The sequence below is a fragment of the Perognathus longimembris genome, chromosome 23, assembly GCF_023159225.1.
Source record: "Perognathus longimembris pacificus isolate PPM17 chromosome 23, ASM2315922v1, whole genome shotgun sequence".
In the NCBI taxonomy this organism is placed as follows: domain Eukaryota; kingdom Metazoa; phylum Chordata; class Mammalia; order Rodentia; family Heteromyidae; genus Perognathus; species Perognathus longimembris.
In genome coordinates, this window is record NC_063183.1 from 20,405,219 (window position 1) to 20,429,579 (window position 24,361).

General features: G+C 43.0%; 1 protein-coding gene across 1 annotated transcript in view; it reads right to left on the reverse strand.

The window, feature by feature from the left end:
* The window catches only part of Tln2 (talin 2), a 321,645-nt gene that overhangs the window by 102,369 nt on the left and 194,915 nt on the right, over window positions 1-24,361 (reverse strand). The window contains exons 10-19 of the mRNA XM_048332637.1: window positions 19,904-19,967; window positions 18,224-18,328; window positions 12,716-12,871; window positions 11,629-11,730; window positions 10,557-10,633; window positions 9,433-9,613; window positions 8,470-8,583; window positions 5,240-5,348; window positions 4,015-4,223; window positions 3,433-3,531 (exon numbers count right to left, since the gene is read on the reverse strand). Of these exons, the coding sequence (XP_048188594.1) occupies window positions 3,433-3,531; window positions 4,015-4,223; window positions 5,240-5,348; window positions 8,470-8,583; window positions 9,433-9,613; window positions 10,557-10,633; window positions 11,629-11,730; window positions 12,716-12,871; window positions 18,224-18,328; window positions 19,904-19,967 (1,216 nt within the window). The remainder of the gene's footprint in view (window positions 1-3,432; window positions 3,532-4,014; window positions 4,224-5,239; window positions 5,349-8,469; window positions 8,584-9,432; window positions 9,614-10,556; window positions 10,634-11,628; window positions 11,731-12,715; window positions 12,872-18,223; window positions 18,329-19,903; window positions 19,968-24,361) is intronic.

Sequence of the window (24,361 nt, forward strand, 5' to 3'; positions counted from 1 at the left end):
CTTTTCAAAGAAGAATCAGGATTTTTGTCAGGATTTTGGAGAGAGTCAGGGTTGTTTGAAAGGGCTTTGTTAGAGTCTTTTAAAGAAATCCTGTTCTTCTTATTAATTTTGTCCAAAACAAATACAGTTGGAAAAAAGAATGTGATAGGACAACTATAGTTGCTGACAAGGCCTTTGTCAAACTTTTCAACAAGACTACTATTATGTAGCTTGTGTAAAATAAATCCTTGTTAACTCTGGGAGAACACGCAGTACATTGAAAATGCAAGAAAAGTCTATGATGGGATCTCAAGACTCAAGTCTTAGAAAAACAGCTCAGGAACTTGAACGTGACTAAGCCAGAGGCTCTGCATGCCTAGCATAGGCTGGGACTTACCTTACCAAGCTGGCCCTTAAGGATTTGCTTCAGGAGTCTTCTTTAAGGGGTTGGCTCTTACCCTAGAGATCCCACACTAACGGAAACATCCAAGTCACCCTGAACCTGACTCTGCTCCCTAAGCAAGTCTGAACAGAGACCAACCTCAGGAAGCAAGAGTTTGCATTTGAACACCATGAAAGCAATGTATCAAAGGAAAAAAATAACAACACCAAAGCTTAAAAAAAATACAAGGATGTATGAGGAATCTTAGGAAAGAATCTTGATTTACCTCAGCCATCTTGAATGCTTTGGAGAAAGCATTATTATTATTTTTTTTTAGCATTTTGAGATAATTTAGCCTATTTAAACAGCAGTGAAATCTAATAAGGCACCTGCCTATCAAGAAATACCTGCACTAGAAAGCTGGGTGCTGGTGACTCATGCCCGTAACTCTAGCTACTCAAGAGGCTGAGATTTGAGGATCGTGATTGAAATCAGATTGGGCAGAAGAGATCTGAGATCTGAAGATTGTGATTGGAGCCACCCAGAGCAGAAAAGTCCATGAGATTCTCATCTCCAACCAATCAGCAAAAATCCAGAAATGGGGGGCTGGGGATATGGCCTAGTGGCAAGAGCCCTTGCCTCGTATACATGAAGCCCTGGGCTCAATTCCCCAGCACCACATATATAGAAAATGGCCAGAGGTGGCGCTGTGGCTCAAGTGGCAGAGTGCTAGCCTTGAGCAGAAAGAAGCCAGGGACAGTGCTCAGGCCCTGAGTCCAAGCCCCAGGAATGGAAAATAAATAAATAAATAAAAATAAAAAAAAATCCAGAAATGGAGCTGTGGCTCAAGTGTTAAGAGTACCAGCTTCGCATGAAAAAGTCAAGTGAGGGTATGAGGCCCTGAGTTCAAACCCCAGAAAAAATAATTGCCACCCATTTAGCAAGAAACCCATTTAGTAAGGTCAAGCAAAGCGGACTATGAAAAAGCTTTCTGTTCTCTCTCCATAAGGTATTACAAAGTCATTGCCGCATCAAGTAAACACAGATGACATAAACAAAAATGCAGGAATAATACATATTTAGAGGGTCAGGTAGCTAAACAAGTCATGTTATTTTCCTGAATTTGGTGATATTTGTGGTCATAGTTCTTATACATTTGAGATATCTTGAAGATTTCTTGTAAATGAACATTTTGCTATCTAGTTACGTGTTGCATCAAAAATTAATAAAAGAGTAAAAACAATTGCAATGAAGACTAATGACATTCTGTTATTTCCCCCAAACACAGAACTAGATAGATATGATAAAGGACATTTTCCAGGGAGACTAATAGGGATTGGTGTATGTAATTAAAGCCAAACTGGAGGTTTAGGAAAAGTAGGAAGGTAAGCTGTACTGGTGCACAACTATGTGAGAACTGCTCACAGAGGGCCTCTGAACCCTCTCCGTGCAGTTGGGGAGGCAGCAGACAAGCTGAGATCTTGTCTGAGCGACTGTGGGGTCACTGGCAGTATCTCAGGCCAGCTGCCCACAGTGGCAACAGCTGCTGTTCACAGGGGGAATAAACAACACATGTCCCCAAGCGCTGAAAACTTGGGATCACAGGAAGACCTCCGCACACTGTAGTTTTAGACAAGGCACAGGAAACAGAACCACCTTGAATACAAAGGAGAGTGCACACTGCTGTGTGTACACATGAGTGTACAGGCGAGCATGGAATGCACACATTTTTACACTTGCATGTGAACGCAAGAATGCTGCCCTTAGCTGGAGGCATGGTTCAAGAGGTAGAGTGCTGCTTTACAAAGGTGAGGTCCTGAGTTCAAACCCCAGTGCCACCAAGATAAAACAAACAAACAGACAAAAAAAAAATCCCTGGTGACATTGCTGACCAAAGAGACTTGTTTGGTGTAAACTTTTCAGTTAAGAATTACTATGTAGGACTGGGAATGTGGCTTAGTGGTGGAGTGCTTGCCTATTCCTCAGTACCACATGAAAAAAAGCCAGAAGTGGCTCTGTGGCTAAAGTGGTAGAGTGCTAACCTAGAGCAAAAGAAGCTCAGGGACAGTGCCCAGGCTCTGAGTTCAAGCCCCAGGACTGGCAAAAAAAAAAAAAAAAAAGAATTATGGTATAATTGTTTTCAAACTACTTAGTCATTACTTTGGAATCCTCTGATTATATAGATTTCAAGTTGCCTTCAACCCGGTTTACTTAATTAAATTTTTTTTTCTTTGGTGGTACTGGGAATTGAACATAGAGCCCTATGCTTGCAAGGTAAGCACTTGACCTCTTAAGCCACATCTCTAGCCTTTTAATCTGGTTTGCAAATAGTGTCATTCACTGTTTTCTTTTTTTTAAAACACTGTAGTAGTTAACACACACACACACACACACAGACATATACACACACCCCTACCAAAAGAAAAAACAAACAAAAAAAGCAAAGATGGTACTATTACAAAGTGCCTCTGAAGAGAAAATAAGACTGGCAGTTGAAAATTATAGAGGAACAAAAACAGGGTAGCTCATGACTTTTTTCTCTACTTTGGCATTTAAGAATATGCAGAAAATTGAGAAACCATCCAGAAGCCTAAATATATGCTTTACATATTAGTGAAATGAGATTTTCTACTAAGAATCTTTTATTTTTATATTTTCTTTCTTTCTTTTTGTCAATTATGGGGCTTGAACTCAGGGCCTGGGCACTGTCCTTGAGCTCTTTTGCTCAAGGCTAGCACTCTACCACTTTGAGCCACAGCTTCACTTCTGGTTTTCTAGTGGTTAATTAGAGATAAGAGCCTCATGGACTTTGCTGCTTGGGCTGGCTTTGAACCATGATTGTCAGATTGCAGCCTCTTGAGTAGCTAGGATTACAGGTGTGAGCCACCAGCACTAGAATCTTTTAAATAAACACAAAAAGACCTCATTTCCCAAATGACACACCATCAAGCCTTATTCTTGACAGCTTGGGGAAGATTGGGTTTTCTTTCCATTACATGCTCTGCTCCCTGCTCAGTTCTGAACCATCACTTAAACTCCTTTCCAAGACTGAGAAGCTGCGATTATCTTACTTGGAATCGCTCATCGGTCTCATTCTCTCCGATCTGTCTCAGAAGATCTCCACTGGCTTGGCCGATGCTTCCAGCAGCCGTCAGGACCGTCTGCCGAGGCTATGAACAAGAAACACGCTTTGGTTGGAAAGAAGATGCATTTTCCCTACAGTATCATCAAATGTGATGCAGACGGGATTCATGCTGGACGGGCTCCTCTTAGACATCAATGACAATCTTGGGTTGTTTGCCAGGTCAGAGATACAGACATCCTGGTGAGACTTGTACACAGAAACCCCTGATATCCCACAAGCCAGTGAGAGGGGGATGGGATTTTAAAATGCCCAAGGATGAGCCTCACACAACTAGTACGGAGGTAGCATGGGCTATATAAAAATTAGGGTGTCAAAAAAAAATTAGGGTGTCAACTGTATCTCCTTTCAATGGATGCTAGTCATATGTGTTCAGTCCCTGGATTTGCAGGCATGCATGCACTTCGGAAGTGCTTCAGACTAAGAGCACAGAAAGCCCGAGTCTCACGGTACCCAGGGGATGCAGCTGTCTCCTTGGCCACCCGAGTGACTGCTCATCCGGGGTGCTCACCTCCCCAGAAGTAGGCTGCACAGCTTTCAGCAAGTCGGACACTGCTCCAGCGAGGGTCCTGGCGGCTCTGAGCAAGTCCTCCCCACTGCCCACCTCATCGTCCATGAGGGCCGCCAGCAGCTTCACGCCTTTGGACATCTCCGTCAGGTTGGAAGAGATAGTGGTGATGGCACAGCCCACCGCTGTGTAATCTGTGTCTGCAGGGTCACCTGGGACAGAGAGGGATCATCACCGTCAAATGAGAGGGGTAAAGAACGAGGATGAGGCGGGCCTAGCATGGCAGGAGGTAAGGAGTACTAGGCAGAAAATTTCAAAACTCTACCCACACTGACAGGAGCTGGTTCCCCATCATCCTGCAGGAGGCAGACAGAAACAGAGCCTTATAGGAATAGTGAGATGCTCAGATCTCACCCTGTCTCCATGGAGACTTCAATACGGTCCTTTTATCTGGAGGCTTCCTATACTGAGATATGGAACAAGACTCCTTGACAATTCCACAGGAAGTCTCAGCATCTCCTGGCTTATTTCATCAAGTGCCATCAGCAGTTCCGGGCCTCACAAAGCTTTCTGAGCCCCTTGTCCACTGCAGGATGAAGCCAAATTACCTTGCACCTCTCACTTGACTGCACAAAGCTAGGAGTCATGTCAGGACACTACTGCTGGACAAGCCAGGTGAGGAGGTAGCTGGCAGATCTGGCCTTTCAAAGCCATTTTCAGACTGTAGGCACCTTGAAGGGAGAAAGTGGGCTCGACAGATTTTGAAGTGCTCAGAGCCTTGTACTCAGCCTTCTTGCTCATGGTTGGTCCTCTACCACTTGAGTCCTACTGTCAGCCTGGCTTTGTGCTGGTTCATTGGAGATGGGGACTCAGTGGACTTTTCTGCCTGAGATGGCTTCAAACTGTGATTCCCCAGATCTCAGCCTCCTGAGTAGCTAGGATTAGAGGCATGAGGCACCAGGGCTTGGATAATGTGTGTGTGTGTGTGTGTGTGTGTGTGTGTGTGTGTGTGTGTATTTTCACAATGATGTATATAGTCTCTACAGAAACAATGAGATGTTCCTTACATTTCTCCTGGATCATTGGGAAAAAATGTCTAGAGCAGTCTATGTGTCTAAAAATAGAACATCCTCTCAGAATATAAAAATCTGTTGTTTCAATCAAAGAATACTTTTTTTTTTCTTTTGGCACCAAACCACAATATACCACAAATCACTCAGAGACTTACCAGCCGTGAGGTTAACAACTGAAGCTGTTCCAGCTGTAATCGCATCGACTTGAGAATGGATTTCGTGTTTGGATTCATCCACTTTGTTCTGAACCCATACCCTAGACGCCTGCAAACCAGACAATAGCAGGACACAATCACAGCACAGAATCACCCAGGAGACTAGAGAAGTCACATCAGGAAAAAAAAAAAAAAGAAAGAAAAAAAAGACCAGCATTGCATTTTGGTTACCCTCTTTTTCCTGAGCTAGCATTGAATGGGCCCTAGAGTCATCTTAATATCCGCAATAGGCCTGTTTCTTGTTCAGAGATGCAGAATGGGTTATAAATCCTCTTTGGGTCTTGAACTAGGTTTTTGTTGTTGCTGTCTGAGGTTTTAAAATTTAAGGGCAAAGTTCTACATGGATTTATGTAGGTAAATTCATTTGAAAAAGAGAAAAAAATCAATGTCTTGTAATAATACTGCATAGTTACACCAATGCTTGTTGGTGATTTTCACCTTGTTTTTGTAGGAGCAAATTTAGAATTAGGGCATTTCAGCTCATAAGGATTCACTGTCACTTCAGGAACTCTCTCTCTCTCTCTCTCTTTCTCTCTCTCTCCCGCCCCCCCCCCCCCCGGTATTTTTTATGCTGGTACTGGGGCTTGAACTCAAGGTCTTTCACTCTTGGTTGGCTTTTTTATTTCTTCCCCTACTCAAGGCTGGCAATCTACCACTTGAGTCACACACCCACTTTTTGCTGGTTAATTGGAGATAAGAATCTCCTGGATTTATCTGACCAGGATAGCTTTGAACTGTGATCTTCCCATCTCAGTCTCCCGAGCAGCTAGGATCACAGGTGTGAGCCACTGGCTTCCTGCTAAGGAAGTATCTCTTTTTGACATGAACCATCAAAAATAGATTTGTCTTTGACAAGCAAATGCTACTTCCTATAGATGTGAGTCTGTTCCTGGAAAGACTGAGAAGGTGGGCCAAGACCTCTGCTCTTGTTTTACCCCTTATATGTGATAGGACCTTGTACAAATACCCACATCTTGTGCCTTCTACTGTAGGAATTTAAGTTTTTTGTTTGTTTGTTTTTGTTTTTTGCCAGTCCTGGGGCCTGAACTCAGGGCCTGAGCACTCTCCCTGGCTTCTTTTTGCTCAAGGCTAGCACTCTACCATTTGAACCATAGCACCACTTCTGGATTTTTCTATATATGTGGTGCTGAGGAATCGAACCCAGTGCTTCATGTATGCGAGGCGAGCACTTTGTCACTAGGCCATATTCCCAACCCTGGAATTTAAGTTTTTGTTTTTTTGTTTTTTTTTTGGCCAGTCCTGGGCCTTGAACTCAGGGCCTGAGCACTGTCCCTGGCTTCTTTTTGCTCAAGGCTAGCACTCTGCCACTTGAGTCACAGCGCCACTTCTGGCCATTTTCTGTATATGTGGTGCTGGGGAATCGAACCCAGGGCCTCATGTATACAAGGCAAGCACTCTTGCCACTAGGCCATATCCCCAGCCCTGGAATTTAAGTTTTTAATAAAACTTTTTCAGTTCTTATTGGAGCTTGGAAGCAAGAGAAAGTCTCTACTTTCTGGCATTTCAGGACTTACCTAATAACTGATCACTTACATTGATAATGATGAATCTGTTGGTAAGACACTGATCTATTCCCCAAACATCCCCCAAATACTAACCCAAGAAGGCAGGTGTCCAGAACTAATAGTAGTATATATTGAATTCTAAATCTTTGAAGTTGATGAGGCAGGGAAATTCTGTTTGAGTATTTTAAAGCTCTGACAAATGTTCTGGAAAGGGAGTTTGCCATTATCACTTGTTTCTTGATGTGGGAGGAGCAGTGAGCCCCAGATGCGAAATGTGAACCAAAACCAGCCTTCAGAAATGACATGGAAGGCAGTGATGAAGATATGATGAGGCTGCTGATTATACCTTGGTTCTGGTCTCTTTAGTGGCATTAGTCTGTCCTACAGCAGAGGTTTTCTATCTGACTGCCCATTAGAATCACTTAGGGACGTTTAAAAAAAAAAAAAAAAGCACATACCTACCCTGACAGATTTATGTGGCCTGAGCTGGGGATCTAAAGCTTTGTTTGTAAAGCTCCTCGGGTGATTCTAGTGGGCAAGGCTGAGAGGAAAAGAAGATGCTAGCCAGTGTTTGCTCAAACTTCAGTGTGCTACAGAGCAGCTGGGAGCCTAGCTGAGGCACAGACTGACTTAGTAGGTGGGCAGGTCTGTGATGAGGCACTTCTCCCAAGATCCTGGGTATTGCAGTGCTGCAGGCTGAGTGGGGACCTCCACCCGGGTGGTAAGGAGTTAGTTTCATGTAATAGCTGCTACAGGAAGGGCTTCCCACCTGCTGCAAGGCTCAATGGTCATGTGGTAAGCCAGGGGTTCTCAAGACACAGTCTCCAGGTCAGCAGCATCACCTGGGAACTCCTTGGAAATGTATTCTCACACCCTTTCTAGACCTATGGAGTCAAAACCTACGCTAGGGTGATATATATTTGTTGTTGTTGTTTTTCTTGGCCTGGGGCTTGAATTCAGGGCCTATGTGCTGTCCCTAAGCCTTTTTTGCTCCAGATTAGCAATCTACCACTTGAGCCACAGCTCTATTTCTGTCTTTTTGCTGGTTAATCAGAGATAAAGGCCTCACGAACTTTCCTAACAGGGCTGGCTTCCAACTACGATCCTCAGATCTCAGCCTTTCAAGTAGCTAGGAATACAGGCGTGAGCCACTGGCACCCGGCCGAGCAATGTGTTTTTAACAGACTTTTTGAGGGCTTCTAATGTGTGCTAAAGTTTGAGCTACTTGTAGTAATAAAGATAAAAGCAGTGAATGCTTATGGAGCTCTTACTATAGGATAGGTGCAGTGCTAGGACCAGATAATCATGTCTTCGTAACAGCCCTATTAATAGCTGACTAAGTAGAGGTTCAGCGAGAGGAATTTGCCCAGATTCACATGGCCAGTGAGTAGGGGAGATGGGATCTGAGCTCAGAGCCCTTAACTCTAGAGTTCAAGTTCTCAGCCCAGTGATGCTGTCAACAGCTAGTGGCAATGGTTCTCTTCAGTGAGTGCAACTGCGAGACAAAGAATCAACCGCTTAGGAAGCACATGGCTTTCCTGGTCTCCTAGCTGGAGATAGATATTCACCTAGCCGAATCCAGACAGCACATGTATAACCACGCTTCCTGCTAACACAGAATGGAAACTACAGGTCAACAGTTACCATATCCTGGCCGAGAGGTGGCAGCGAGTCGAGTTCACTGAGGTCATCGTGGACCTGCTGGACAGCATGCATGCTGGTGTTGATGGTCCCCATGAGGGCTTGCTGGGCTGAGGTCTGCAAAGGTAGAGGAGTATGAGGCAGTTAGTACATCTCTAGGACTGACAGACAAATGCAAAAACTCCAGGCAGAACAAGAGCAGAAGTGAACCTGGAGCTCAGCCAAGGGCACAGCTCAGAAGCACCTGACCTAGCTCTCCATTTTAACCCAGGGCCAGAAATAGTAGAGTATATTAATAGACTTTAAAAAAAAATACAAAATCGAAGGTGATTGCAATAGAGGCATTATAATCAGAGGAGCGTGGAGAGCTTAATTAGCTGACAAGAAGGCTGACAGAGAGTGGTCGCAGGGGAACTAAGGAGGTCTCTCTGATCGTTAGTACCAAGGACAAAAGATCCCATGCAAGGAAAACACATGGGTGTTGAGTGAGGATATTGCTCTATGAGTACTGAAGGCTTCCACCCAACTTTAGAGTCAACATGCTTTCCCAGTCAAATTATCACTGCGCTTTCATGCTCTCAGGCTTTCCAAATTTCATGCCCCAAATCAAAGGACTCCTCAGGGAGGCCTGAGAGACCAGCATGATGGAAAGAAATTAGTGAGCCTGGTGGGGTGGAGAGGTGAAATATGGGATCCCCAGTGGTCAGGCCTATCACTCAGGTCTCTGAGTGGGTTCCTGCAGAAGCAGAACTGTAGCTTAAACCATTCTGGAAGATCCCTAACTGTAGTCAAAGAGAAAACCTCTAGGGCTAGACAGGAGTGATTAGATTCATGCCATGAAAAGTATACACAGCCTGAGGAGCAATAGGTCAGATGGGGCCTAGAAAGTTCCCTGACATGACCTATCACTCCCTCCCCACAACACTCCAGAAGTAGCAGGGTGGGGGGTGGCACAGGGAGGCTCACCAATGGAGGCATGTGGCCTCGGTGCATCTGCCCAACCATGACTTGCTGCTGAGGTGAAGGCATGCTGCCAATATTGAAGGTCTCGGGCCCACTGGAGCCTGAGCGCATCACAGCTGGTAGTGCCACTGAGCCATGTTCTGCCTTCCCGGTCCGGTTGAACTGCTGTTGCAAGATGGTGGACCTAGATGGGGAAAGGTGGCTATTCACTGCCAAGTGCCACGGTATGCACGCAGGGAGGAGATGCTACAAAATGACACTATGCTGCGGAAGAACAGATGGATGGGGAATCTGGAATGAAAGCAGGAGTATGGGGTTGCTCAGCTGAAGATCACTGAGGTAAAGCTATCTGGGATCAGTAGTGTTGGCAACTAGTCTCAAAGTCCCTTTTAATTGGTTCATGGTAAATAGTAAATGGTATCATGTAAGTTGTTTTTTTCCCCTCCTTATAGAGATGAAGATGATTGATCCTTAAGACTCCTTACTTTGAGGGAGAATTGTGCAAATGAACTTAAGGGAAATCTCCCACAGCCTAGCACCCAGTCCTTGTTTCATGGGCTGTGTCAGTGACTCCATCATCCAATCAAAACCTACAATGTGGCATGATTATCCCTGGTTTTGTAGACAGGTTCATGCAGATCGAGAATTCTGGGTCACGGAGTTAAGAACAAACAAACAAACATAAAACACAAAACAAACCCAGATCCAAGATCTGAGCCCTGCAAGAGTGGTCTGGAGTCCAAGTTCTTAACCTCTTCCTTCAGTAGTCCTATAGCCTCTGAGACTGTCCTGGTACATGGTGAAAACTCCACAGACATTATCTCCTCCACTCATCCACTGTCCCGACCTTGAGAACCCTCGTCCCACAAAGAAGCACTTTGAGGTTGGTTTATTTTGATGACAATAATCTAATTCATGAGATTTGTATCAGAAATGCACAATGGGACTCGTGAGGACTCATGAGGAGTCATTACGTCTACAGTTGGAGTTGAATCTCAACTGCTCAGTAGTTCCCTGAAAGGACCAAGACTCACCTCTCATCCACTACCATCTCCTCTAGGTGATGGAGCGACAGGCCCAAGAGCTGAAAGGAGGAAACCTATACACTTAGGAAGAAGGCCACTTACTTTTTTGGGGAAACTGATTCTTCTAACATAGTTGACTCCTCATCTCCTTCTAGTCCAAATCTGTCTTTGCTTTGTTTCTAGAGGTAAAACAAAGTACAAAAACAAAAATGAGCAAGTCTTAATACTGGACCTTCGAAAAGAAGACGGGCAAAAATGACCAGGTTCACTCCAAAATCCTTGTATTGGCTATTGAATAAGTGATGGATAAACAAAAGCATGACAATAATATTTATATAAATTATGTATGATATATTTATTAAATTATTTTTATGTAAATTATACTTGTATATAAATCACTCATGTGTTTATATAAATACAAATATATATATTTTCTATCTTTATTATTACATAGATTTTTACACAGCAAAACTTTAGGGTTAACATTCAATCAGAATTTGGTTATTTGAAAGGGCCATGTTAAGAAGCCTCAAAAAATTTGTCTGTACACTATGATGACACATAACCCATTACACTTAGCAAAAACAAAACAAACAATAAAACCAGACCCCCAAAACTACAAAGAGCAATCTGGTTTTCTATGGAGGCTGGGGAACAAAATAGCAACAATAGGAGAGGGAGGGAGTAAGGAGATTACTCATTCGCTGACAGAACGTTGCTCATTACCTGGGAGTCAATGATATCAATATATGCCAGGTCAAGGTCAGACAGAAATTCTCCTAGGAGATCCAGGTCAAAGACCTGTTAAGTGATCTTAACACCAAAGATTCAATTTTCACATCAAATATTTCAAATATGTTTAGATTGAAATCATATAATACAAATTAAAAATTTTCTCCAGTACTGGGGGGTTTGAATTCAAGACCTTACCCTTGCACAGCTTATATACTTGGCTGGTGCTCTACTACTGAGGCCATGCCTACAGTCCAGCTTTTCTTTCTGCTGCTTCTTGGCAAGGTAGTCTAGCAAACTTTTCTCTCAGTTTTGGCTCTGAAGTGTAATCTTCCTAATCTCAGCTCCCTGAGTAATAAGGTGTGAGCCACCAACTCCTAGCTTAAACTAGGCCTTTTAATAAAGAAGCCTTACTTTTCCAACAGGTATCCATACAACATACCTTTTTGAGGATGATGTCAATGTATCCTGCAATCAGCTGGGATATTTGCTCACCCTCTGTGGTTTGTACTGAGTAGTAGCTTTCCTGGTACTCCCCAAAATCCTGAGAAAACAGCATTAAAGAAAGAGAGACATGTCAGATCTACTAGGAGTTTATAGCCTAGGCAGTCCAGTTAGGAAACAGAATGACTCAGACTCACTTTTCTCTGTTCTCCTCTCTAAAGGAAACAGTCCTCCCTACAACCCATTCAACAACGGAAAAAGGATCTGGGGACTGGAAAAGGAGACTGGCTGGGAGCCTCAGAACTTGAGGAATTATTATGCAGTGAATTCTCAGGCTTTCTTTTCTTTCTGGTCCCAAATATCCTAAGCCCACAAGGGGGTGAAGGCTTGAACCTTCACACCTTCAACAGGTAGTTTGCTAAAGTCTTCTATCCCTGGCCAAGACCAGGAGAAAGGGAAACTCAATGGAGACTTATTCTAGAGATCCAATTCTACCCCAATGACGGGGATTTCTGTGTTTCACCAACCTTGTAGAGGAGCAATACTCCAGTCTTAAAATGTTCTTTCATCAAATTCACCCTGTTTATACTATTCTTTCTTAATCTTCTTTCTTTCTTCTCCCCACTTTTTAATTTATTTTTGGTGCCAATCCTGGGGTTTAAACTCAGGGCCTGGGTACTCTCCTTGAGCTTTGTTGCTCAAGGGTAACACTCTACCACTTGAACCACATCTCTACTTCTGGCTTCATTTTGGGCAGAAGCAGGGAGTTAATTGGAGGCTTTCTTGTCTCAGATGGCTTTGAATCATGATCCTCAGATCTCAGACTCCTGAGTAGCTAGGACTACAGGTGTGAGCCACCAGCACCTGGTCCTTTTTTTTATTTTTAAAGTTAATTTTATTTAATGGATTCATTATGCTATTCACTCACAACTTTCTTCTGGATCTTCCTACCTATGGAGTGGCGCCATTTTCCCTTACCCTCGCTGACCCTCTAAGGCCAGAGAAATCCAATAGCGAGGACCAGGTCTTCTCCCTGCCCTACAAAATACCCCCCAAATCCCCTCAGGGCCTTCTGCCATCCTTACAAGTGTGAAGCTCTTGGGTGAGGCTGCCCAGCGCTTGACTGTGGTGAGGGGCCACTCCTGCAACACCTCCTTGCTCTTCTCATCCACACGCATCACAGAGTCTTTCGTGATCCCCAAGAGGCGAGGCACCAGCTTGTTCTTGCCTTTCATCTTTTCCTAGAATAGGAGAGAGGAGGGGTCAATGGTCTGCCTTTGAGTTCATCACGTTTTGCCATGGTTCACAAGTTTGCTAAGATTCTCAGACTAGGGACCGACATCAGGAGACTGGGAAGATCCACTAAGACATGTTTCCTGGAAACAGATACTATTTAATAGAGGGTGTTGCTCCAAAACCACTGGTTATGTCAGAAAGAAGGGACAGAACTAAAAAGACATAAGTGAATTCTAAATACTACTCCAGGAGCTAAACCAATAAGGAACAAAGCAAGTGAATTTGAAATTCAAATAAGTTAAAACAAATTGAAACTGCCAACGATTTTATCATTATAAGAAACTTGGCTGTTTTCCCTTAAAAAATCTCTTAAATATATTTCTACTTAGAATTTTTATATTTGGTTACTTTTATACACCCATTTATCTTAAAATGTTGTTTATAATTAGGTTATTTATTTTAGGTTACTGTTTATTTTTAGGTTATTTATTTACTTGCCAGTCCTGGGGCTTGAACTCAGGGCCTAGGCTCTATCTCTGAGCCTCATTGTGCTCAAGGCTAGCATACTACCACTTGAGCCACAGCACCATTTCTGGCCTTTTCTGTTTATGTGGTACTGAGGAATTGAACCCAGGGCTTCATGCATGCTAGGCAAGCACTGTACCACTAAGCCACATTCCCAGACCCAGTTTTAGTTTTTGTTTTTTTTAAATAGTAAACTAATAAGGGATCTTCACTTGCATTCATATCAAAACCAAATCCAGAGCTCTCTGGTAGGAAATGATTTACAAACCACAAACATATGAGTCTATAAAGAAAAATATTAATGGCTTTAACTCAAAATGTACAAAGTTTGAACATTTCAGAAAGAAGAGAGAGGAAGAAACAGAGAGAAACAGAGAGAGAAAGAGACTGAAAGAGACTGGGCTAGGTAAAAACTGAGGCAGGGCCACTTAGAGACAATTTCACAGAGAAGGATGAGGCAAAGGAGAGAAGTAGAAGAAAAACAAACATTATACAACAAATGACTGGAGAATGAATATATGAAACAAATACAAAAGACATGTCTCTGGGGTACTCTAAAAATAAATAGAACTCCTAAAGAGTATGGAAAGAAAATGTTTTAAAAACAATGAATCATAATCCTCCATCTCTCTGTATCTTTGTAGTTCTCTCTATCTGTGTGTGTGTGTGTGTGTGTGTGTGTGTGTGTGTGTGTGTGTGTGTGTGTGTGTGTGTGTAATAGAACTCTATTCTTGTCAAATGGCAGAGTTTTTGAAAACAAGGTTCTCAGGAATGAGGGAGGTCTAAAATGGGTCCCCCATTCACAAGAATGCAAAGCAGAAAAGCCTTAAAAACTGTGACTACTTTGTATGCAATTTTGTTTGAAAGTTACAAAGGTATGATTATGCTACAGGAAGCTCATGCCTATAATCCTAGCTACTCAGGAGCTGAGATCTGAGGACAGTGGTTCAAAGCCAGCCCTAGCAGGAAAGTCTGTGAGACTCTCATCTCCAATTAACCACTAGAAAACTGGAAGTGGTGCTGTGGCTCAAGTGGTAGAGTGCTACCCTACCTGAAGAGCTCAGGGACAGCACCCAGGCCCAGAGTTCAAGTTCCATGACCGAAAAAAAAAAAAAAAAAGAAAGAAAGAGAGAAAGAAAAAAACAACAACAACCCCAAAACAAAACAAAAAAAGTGCCCCAGAATCCATAGCCTGGCTCCATGGGAAGTAAAATTTAAAATGAGTTCATTTATAGTTCAGTGAAGAAAAAAATTGTGGTAGCCATAACTCTGTGGTGATTTGTAATATTTTCTTCTGCTTTTCCATACCTGCAAAATTGTGCTTGAATATATCTGTACTTTTTGTGTTATCAGGACAAAAAAGCTTTTTTTTCAAGTAATATTTGCTGATCCCTAGCTGTGCCCAAACAGCTGTACTTAAAGAACACATGTGTTCATTCACAAAAGCCAAGTCAGTACACACGCATGCATGTACTCACAGCCAAACACCCGCCAGGGTTGGCATAGGCCCAGCGCCTGGGACCCAGCAAAGGATAAGAGATGACAGATGGCTAGCAGCTGCTCTGGTCCTCTTTCTCATCTTCTCTACCCAGTGAGGGGCTCTGGGCCATGGTAATAGAAGTCCTGATGGATTACTCTAACTCCTATCGAGACTATGCCAGCTTTAGTGGGAAGCTATGGTCAACAAATAGCTAATAGCAGATATCTACCAGCAGCAACTGACTGTGGGCTAGGGATACAGGGAACTTGAAAAAAATGATGAAACTGACACCAGAGGCCACCATTGCAAGACAGTTATTTTAGTGGCTACCCACAAAGAGTATTTTTTGTTTTGTTTTGTTTTGTTTTTTCCAGTCCTGGGGCTTGAACTCAGGGCCTGAGCACTGTCCCTGGCTTCTTTTTGCTCAAGGCTAGCACTCTACCACTTGAGCTACAGCGCCACTTGTGGCCTTTTCAATATATGTGGTGCTGAGGAATCAAACCCAGGGCTTCATGTATATGAGGAAAGCACTCTGCCACTAGGCCATATTCCCAGCCCCTGTGAGACTCTTCTATCCAATGAATCACCCAAAAGCCAGAAGTAGAGCTTTGGCTCAAATAGCAGAGACTAGCCTTGAGCAAAAAAGCTCAGGGACAGTGCCCATTCTGAATTCAAGCCCCAGGACCAACACACACACACACACACACACACACACACACTCAGAGTAGCTGTGATTTTTGCCAGCTTCTCTCTCAAGGGTATCCTGCTCAGGTTGGTTGGGTTTTGAAACTCTCATTAGCTTGCAGAATTCAAGGGCAGGAGAAAGCAGGCATTCTACCAAGGATCTATGAATAAGCCCAGTCACTTTTCTTTCAAATATTTCTGAAGCGTTACCATGGGCTCAGTGCTGTTCGCCAGCTGTGAGCAGATGGCTCTTCTCACAGGTGCAGAGATTGGCTCATCCTAGCATCACCCATGTCTCCTATGTTACATTCAGAACTGTGATGTGGTGTGTGGTGGGATGTGACTGGGCTAGGTCGGTGTTGGCATGCTTCTGCTTTTGGACCCTGGCTGAAAGGGTCTTCCTGATGATCCAGCTGAGCCCACTGCAGTTCTTCATGGACTTGGCACCTAAGGGCTGGCTTGTGGGCTTCATTTTGACATCAGTGTATTTCCTGCCTTTAGGGGGATGGGAGAAAGGGCTGGCTGCAAAACTAGGTATTGAAGACTCCGGTGATCCTGTCTGTCTGTCTCTCATTCTAAACCTTCTCAGCAATGCATTTTTATTCTACTCGTGATTCTAAGCTTCCCTCTGTGATACTTTCACAGTTCAAGGGAGAAGAGGGTCAGTTCCCCAGGCATCTGGCCATGAGGCTCTAGTCATGACTACAAGGAAACTTCAAAGTCAAACGTGAAAGTGAAAAGGATTACAAAAGAAGATTTTGTGGAATAAAAGATACCATGCAGGTTATGGGAAAAGTTTTGTTGTTGCTTATGGGATACCAGTTTAGCAGATCATGATGAAATTCAAAAGTTAATCAAAGAAGATCCTGCCTGGTGTGGTATATGCTTATAATCCCAGGTAGTCAGAGACAGGAAGATGGGGGAAAAAAAATCAAGAGTGTATCTCAGAAACAAAATGCAAACAAAAGGGTGTGGTTCAAGTCGTAAGAGCTCTTCCAGCATGCTCTAGACCCTGGGTTCAATCCCTTGCATCACAAGTTAATCAAAGAGGAGGAATGTTGGTATGCATAGCTACCATTAATTCAGAGTCCCTCTTTCCAAAGAATCTTAATTAAATCTCACCAAAAAGCTACACTTTTATAAGAGAGCAAACTGAGGATTAGTAATAGAAGATGAGATAAGTTATCCATGGTCAGACCACTATACGGCAAAGCCAATATCCAAACTAGGTCTTTGTTTTCAAAGCACATTTCTTAGTCATGAGAATATAATCACATAATGCGATTCCCTGTGGGTTTATTATACCGTTATAGACATCTCTATATTGATGTGGTTAGCTACAGCCAATGTTAAATACAGTTTATTGCTTGATAGCTAAGAATAAAACTTTTCCTTTTTATTTTTTTAGGCATTAGGGATTGACTTTACAAAACATAATAAAACAAACAAGTAACACAGGCTTCTTGCATTGGAAGAGCCCAAAGCTTCCTTCCCTGGTCTCTGCCCTCTGCCCCTTGCCTCCCTGCCTCTGCCCTGCTGGTAATGGGGCTTGAACTCAGAGCCTCACACTTTTGCTTGGTTTGCTGGTTCAGAGCTGCTGCTCTACCACACCCCCAGTGTGGTATTTTGCTGCTTAATTGGAGATTAACTGGAGTCTCTTGGACTTCTCTGCCTTGGCTGGCTTTGAACTATATCTTCCCATCTCAGCCCCCTGAGTAGCTAGGACTAAAGATGTGAGCCACTAGTGCCTGAAAGCTGATCTGGTGGAAATAACAAGTTTCTGGCTCTCTGAAGGGTAACACCTTGATTCTTTCCTAGCTCAAAGGAAGCTGCTTGCTTCCCTGAGGTGTGGAGTCAAGAAAAAGCATCTGAGAGGACACTATACTTCCTTCTGTTACAGTTCTTGTGCACGATGGAGAAAGAAACCTCCTGCATCCACCCTGCCTGTGGCTTTCCCACTTCAGACCCTGAAAGTAGTTTCAACAGTTGATGTAAGGAACACAAGAGCCCTCGCTCCTCGGTCGAGCTCTCTCCAAGGGTAAGAGGCAGATGGCCAAGCACCACAGGAAAACTAGTGGAATCAGTGGGTCGGGCAGTACGATGAGGTCAGGCAGTGATGCCTAGCAAATCCCTTAGGGAGAGCTTGTCATTCACTTGGGCAAAACACATCAAGGGTCTGGATAGACTCGCTCAAGGTTAGATTTCAAAGGCACACCTGTTTTGTTCTTGTAGGAACATCGACAATGCCCATGAAGACCCAGAAGAAGGTCACCTCAATCCTATATCTGTCTTAAGATATGTAACAAAGGATTACATGTATGACATGAATTGAATTTGGTTGGCAGTGGTCATCCATTTTTGCTGAGACTATAGGAAGAGGAAGTAGTTTTGGGGAGATACGCAGTGGTACGCTTGTTGCTCCATGACTTCTTAGCAGCAGCTGTGATCCAGACCAAGGGATAACTGTCCACTTGGGAAGACACAGTCAGTCATCAGCCCAGCTCCTCAGGCCCTTCATGTATTCATGCTTGAGCTGCACTTAAACTTGGGTCACCACTAGCTAGAAGTAACATCTACAAATGCTCGTGGGTCTTGGTGACAATCTGAGCTATAGGTCAAATGACTTAAGGTAGCCAGGTAAATACCTACTCCGTCCAGCCCAACTCACCTTCACAAGGAAAAAGGACACGCCGTAGGTCCGGAGGGAGCGGGCAAGTTTGACGTACTTAACCTTGGCTTCTATTTCAGACATCTCTCCACAGTTCTTATGCTCCTGCAAAAGTAACAGTGGGTGGGTTGGGTGGTTCACTGCAGCTCTGCCAGAAGGTGACTTAGTGAGAGGTACTACCTATTAGTTGGGCTACGACAGGGGTGATTGCTCTGACATGATGTCTGCTAACAGAGGAAGCAGAGCACAGCAGAACACATAGACTAGTCAAGGGCCAGGATTAGCTTAACTTCAGACTAGAACATGAACCCAGGCCAGCCTACCTGTTTCACAACCATGCACAACAATTCCTGCATATGTGCAACTGTAAGGAACTATATCAAAATTGCTATCACATTTTTTCAAAGAATTCTATATCCCAAAAGTTCAGGGCTCGCAACTGAATGATAGCAAGAAAAATGTTCTAGTAAGATGTTATTCTAACATTTATTCAAAACCCATTTCTTTCTCATATAGAAGGGTCTACATATGCTTGCAAATGAATGTGCTTAGAATCAACACAGGGTTATTGATAAGGCTTATATTTTAATTCGTTAATGGCGTGTGTGTGTGTGTGTGTGTGTGTGTGTGTGTGTGTGTGTGTGTATGTGTGTGCTGGTCCTGGGGCATGAACTCAGGGCTTGAGTGCTGCCTCTGAGTGTTTGTGCTGAAGACTAGTGTTCTACCACTTGATCCACAGCTCTAGTTTTATTTTTTGCTCTAGTTTTTTTTTTTTTTTTTTTTTGTGTGTGTGTGTGTGTGTGTTTAATTGGAGATAAGTCTCATGGACTTTCCTGCCCAAGCCAGCTTTGAACCATGATTCTCAGATCTCAGCCTTCTGAGTAGCTAGGATTACAGGTGTGAGTCACAGATGCCCAGCTATATTTTAATTTGTATTTCCATTTCATTACCAAAGAAAACAATGATATTTTGGATTAATTAGTGTGTTTCAGGGTAAAGTTAGTAATAAGGCTTCTCTTTGTGGTCGCCTAAAAAGGACAAGTCTCTGACTTTTAAAATAATTATGGAATAAATTTAACAAAAAGACAGGTGCTGGTGGCTCATGCCTATCATCATAGCTACTCAGAAGGCTGAGATCTGAGGATCATAGTTTAAAGCTAGCCCAGGTAAGAAAGTTCATGAGTCTCTTATCTCTCTAGTTAACCATCTAAAGCCCAGATGCAGAGGTGTGGCCCAGGTGGTAGAGCACTAGCCTTGAGTGAAAAAAGCTGAAGAGTACGAGGCCTTATTAAGTTCAGGCGCATGAATGTGTGCACGTGCACACACACACACAAACACATGCATGCATACACCACTATCTTGGAAAGCAAAGAGGATAAAGGAGCTCCTATGGCTTTGTCCTCACTCTACTCCAATTCTCAAGAATCATGACTTTGGAGGAAAACGTATGCACATTTGTCTCAGAAGGGTTAAGTAACCTTTAGCAAGCAAGTATGAATTAAGATAATAAATCTGTCCCAAGTGGAGCTGTCAGCTATTTCACTCTTGAGTCATCTGTCATTTATTACAGAGGAATATACACACCTGGACAACAGACTCACTGTACGTAGAGGCCCCTCTGTGGACGAAGGGGGACAGGGAGCAGGGGTGAGGGAATATATTTCTGTGCATTTCCAATACCTGAAAGATTCTCTTTTCTGCTCCTCTCTGCTTGATGTATTCTTTGGGTAAGAATTCCTTTAGACTGAGAGAGAGGGAAAAATAGGTAAGTCATTTATCATGTTTTATGATGAGAAGCAAAATTAAGAAGTTGTTAATGAAACTCCTGGGTAAGTGGGGAACTCTTCCAATATTTTATGGCATAATTTATAATAGGCTGCTACATCCTACTATCCACTTAAAGAAGGGCATGAGAGAGCCAGCCTGATTAAAGAACATCTGACATCTTTAAAGGAGGAATTTCTATAATATACAGTAAAGGGAAAAAGTGAAGGCAGAAGATTATATAAAAGACTTCCTTTTCTAACAGAAAGGAAATGTGTTTTATGTTAAAAACATCATGGCATCTAGTCTTTTTTTGTTTTTTAAACAATAAGAGAAAAGCGAGGTACACCACTGTGGCTCATACATGTAATCCTAGCTGCTCAGGAGGCTGAGATCTGAGGACTGAGGTTCAAAGCCAGTCCAAGCAGAAAAGTCTGTGAGGCTCTTGATCTCCAATTAACCAGCAAAAAGCTGTAAGTGGAACTGTGACTCAAGCCAAGCAAGAGTACAAGGCCCCGAGTTCAAGCCCCAGTACCAACACCAGAAGAAAAAAATAGGAGCATGAAACCTAGTACTCAAACAAATAGTTTTTGTGGAAGAAGGAAAGCACAGGAAGGGATAAAGGATGAAACTAGGTGTCTCTAAATTCTTCTAATATTACAGGTTTTCAATTTGAAGCCACGTAAAACTGCAAAGCAACTACTAAAACGTGAAAGCAAGCGAATAAAAACTTAATGGTATGTCAAGATGACACCATTCCACAAGGAAAATAATTATTTCAAGTTAAATTTGAAAAACAGTCTTTGACTATACATCCGTGGGTGGAATATAACTTAAGAATTAGCAGAACCAGAGAATATATGTAAATAAACATATTGACATCGATATTTTAAAACCAATTCCCTTTTCCTTTCTTTTCATATGCACATGTGATACAAAATTAGGATGCTGGTTTATGTACAAGTAGGATGCTATCTATAATCAGGATAAAAGTGAGTAATTATGTTCATTGTTAGAAACCAAGATTTTTTTTTAGCATAAGATAAAATTTAAAAAAATTTGACTGAAAATCAATCCTTTATCTGAATTAGAAATATTGATACATTTCTCTCTTTCTGAAAAGGACATTTTCTAGCTGTGTCTGTGGAAGAGACCAGGAGTAAGGACAACGTGGTGGCAATGAGCCCTCCCACCTCCCAGTGCCTTCCTTGGCACTTGGTCTCCAAACACCATTTGTACTCAAAGGGAGTTGTGTCCAACATTCCTGAGATCTTTGGTGCCTTAGATCCAGACAGCAACTAAGATACTGTTGGAGCTAATATCAAAGGATTCACAGTGAAGAAAAGAGAGAGGATTTAATTTTTGAGATTATATATAAAGCAAGAAACTGGGCTCAGCAATCACCAGCTCATGGCCCAGATGGTAGGACAACTGTTTAACGAGTGTGAGGTCCTGAGTTCAAATTCCCAGAACTGGGGGAAAAAGAAGGGGTGAGGGGAGGAAGAAGAGGAGGAGAAAGTGACATGTGTGTTCGTCTCCATGTGCTGATACAACAAAGTACCCTAGGCTATGTCTTTTATAAAAAAACACACAAACTGATTGCTCCCAGTTTCTTCCTAGGCTGGGACATGTGGTAGGTTCCATTGCCTGGAGAGGCAGCAGCCTCCAGAGAAGGAATGCTCTGTCTCCACACAGCTGAAGAGCGAGCTAGTACAACACTGTGTGAGGCCTCTGCAAAGGGGTCCTCATTCCATCATCAGGTCCTTGCCTCTCAAAGACTGCATCTCTGATTCTGGCACTGGTAACTCATGCCTATAATCCTACCTACTCAGGAGCCCGAGGACTTGAGAATCATAGTTTGAAGCCAAGTCCAGGCAGAAATGTCTGAGAGAGTCCATCTTCCAGAGCAAAGCCAAGCTGGAGGCATGGCTCAAGTGGTAGAGCACCAGCTAAACAAGTAAGCCTAGCAAGGTTGAGGCCTTGAGTTCAAACACTAGTATTGGAAAAAACAAACAATTTTTTTTTAAAGCCACCCTTGCCAAACATCTGCTAATACTATCCCGTGGCAGCTCCTTGCGTCTTGCTTAGCAGAAGGTCAGTGGTGAGTTGCAGGAGCTAAGGCAAAAGTGAAAGCAACAAAGGTCGAAAGACCTGTCTCATTCTGTTACATAGCCAAATTACTGTAGGAGAAACACACAGACTATGGCTACAAAGGGAGATGCATGTTTGAGTTGCTGCCAGCAGAAAACTGAATGGAGACCTCCTCCTACATCAAGGGCTTTGCATGTTGACAGTAGGATTTTTGGAGGTTTTTTTTTTGGGGGGGGTGGCGGGGAGGAGTGGATTTCCAAGTCCATTTAAAATTCCTCCACAGCACAGATTCATACACTGGGTTGCTCCATTTTAAATTCCTCTACAACACAGATTCATGTACTGGGTTGATCTATTTTCCTCAGTAAAATCCTGAGAACCACCAGGATCAAGCAGGCAGGGAAGGGCACTCTGGTAGGAAAGATGACAGAGATTTCCTCAACTTATTACCTCATTCACCATGGCTGGACTAGAGGAATAGAATCTGCTTGGCCTTCAACTGCTCTTAGTCTTGGCTTGGCTTGCTGTACAGCCAACCTTTTGTCCAGGACAAGATCTTAAAGGCAGACTATTGCAACTAACTGTCTTTTTAAAGAGAGATGTGTTGATCTGTTGAATTGAAATCCTTTTGTATGACTGAAGATAATTTAAAAAAAAGAAATAAAATTTATTAAAATAATAAAACAAAATTTAAAGAATAACAAAAAGAGATGTGCATTGCTCTGGCAAGCAACTCACAAATCAGGGAAAGGTGGCCTCACTGGCTTGTTTTTATTCGAGGGGACTTACTGCCTCAGCAGATTTCACCTGTACAGTTTGAACAAGAACATGCACAATTAAGTACCTACATTAACTGGAAACGCTTCATTACCTAGGACCAATTTAGTCTAATTAAAAAGTAAATCAAATTTGTAAGGAAAAATAATTGTCACTAGGCATAATAAGCTTATTTTAATTTAGAACCTGAATAAAGGTACAAGTGCCAGGAGAGGCAGGAGTATTAGGAGGGATTTTTATTGTTGTTATTATTCTTTTTGTTTAGTTAGACTGTGAGTCTGAAGCATGAAAAAGGAGCAGGAATTGCAGTGGGTAATACCAGTGCTCTGAGTTGCGTCTGTGAACTGTACACAAAGGTCAGCATCTAAGTAACGTTCACAGGGCTTATGTGGTCCAAGAACATTCATCATGATTTGGTTGGTACAGACAAGGCACCAGGAAGGAGATCAAAGGATTTTTATAATAATTACATTCCCAAGTACTGTCCTAATTTTCCTGCAGGCTACAGCAAAGGGGTGACATTACCTCTTGAAAGCAGAAATGCTTTTGAGAATGATAGAGTCCAATATCAGAAGTAACTGTGTACAAATGGTCCCCCCCTCTTTCCCACTCCCTCCTTCCTTTTGATTGGTATTGAGGTTAGAACATAGGGCCTTTTCTGTGCTAGGTAGGATTGTCACACAAGTGCTCTACCAATTGAACCACACCTGCTGTAGTCTCGTTTTTATGCTAGTTTGTGGACCTTTCTGCCTTGGGCTGACTTTGAACTACAACCCACCAGATCTTAGCCTCCTAAATAGCCAGGATTATAGGCATGAGCGAGTCCAATATGGTCTTTTTCTCTAGAGGGTTAGTGTCCAACTTCAATTCTCCTTTCTACACTTTCCACATAGCTTAGCGGAGCTCACAGGGCATGCACCTTCATGCCTAGCGACTTCAATCTTTTCCTTCCCTATCTACCACATGAAATACAGCTTTCTCCATTCACAAAGGGGCCCTGAGAATTAGTCGCCTGGAGCTCAGGAGAAATTGCACACAGAAAATGACCAGGGTAGCACCAGCACTGTTTAGGCACTGAACCAATGGTTCTAATTAGATTCCCTCCCACCAGGACCACACAAAGTTGCAGCTCTGAAAGCAAAAAAAAAGTAGGGAGACATTCCACAAAGCCATTTAGCTTATCAACCTCCCCCTGCTCTCTTCTATTTCTCCATCAGCCACTGTAGGAACAGAAGCGAGATGTTTGCTCCAAGGCTTGACTAGATCCTGATGTGTTTATTTATCAGGATCTGTGACCACAGTCCTCAGGTTGATGACCTCAGATGTGTCTGAGGGACCCGCTGTGAGGCTGGAATTCAGGAATGTGAAAGCAACTGTAAGAACGCAGGCACACGGCCACACACGTGTAAGGTGTGTGGTGGCTCAGACAGCAAGCACAAAGACATCTCCAGGCTCCTGCGGAAGCAAGTCAGACCAGCTGCAAAGAAAGAGGCCCTGAGGACCACT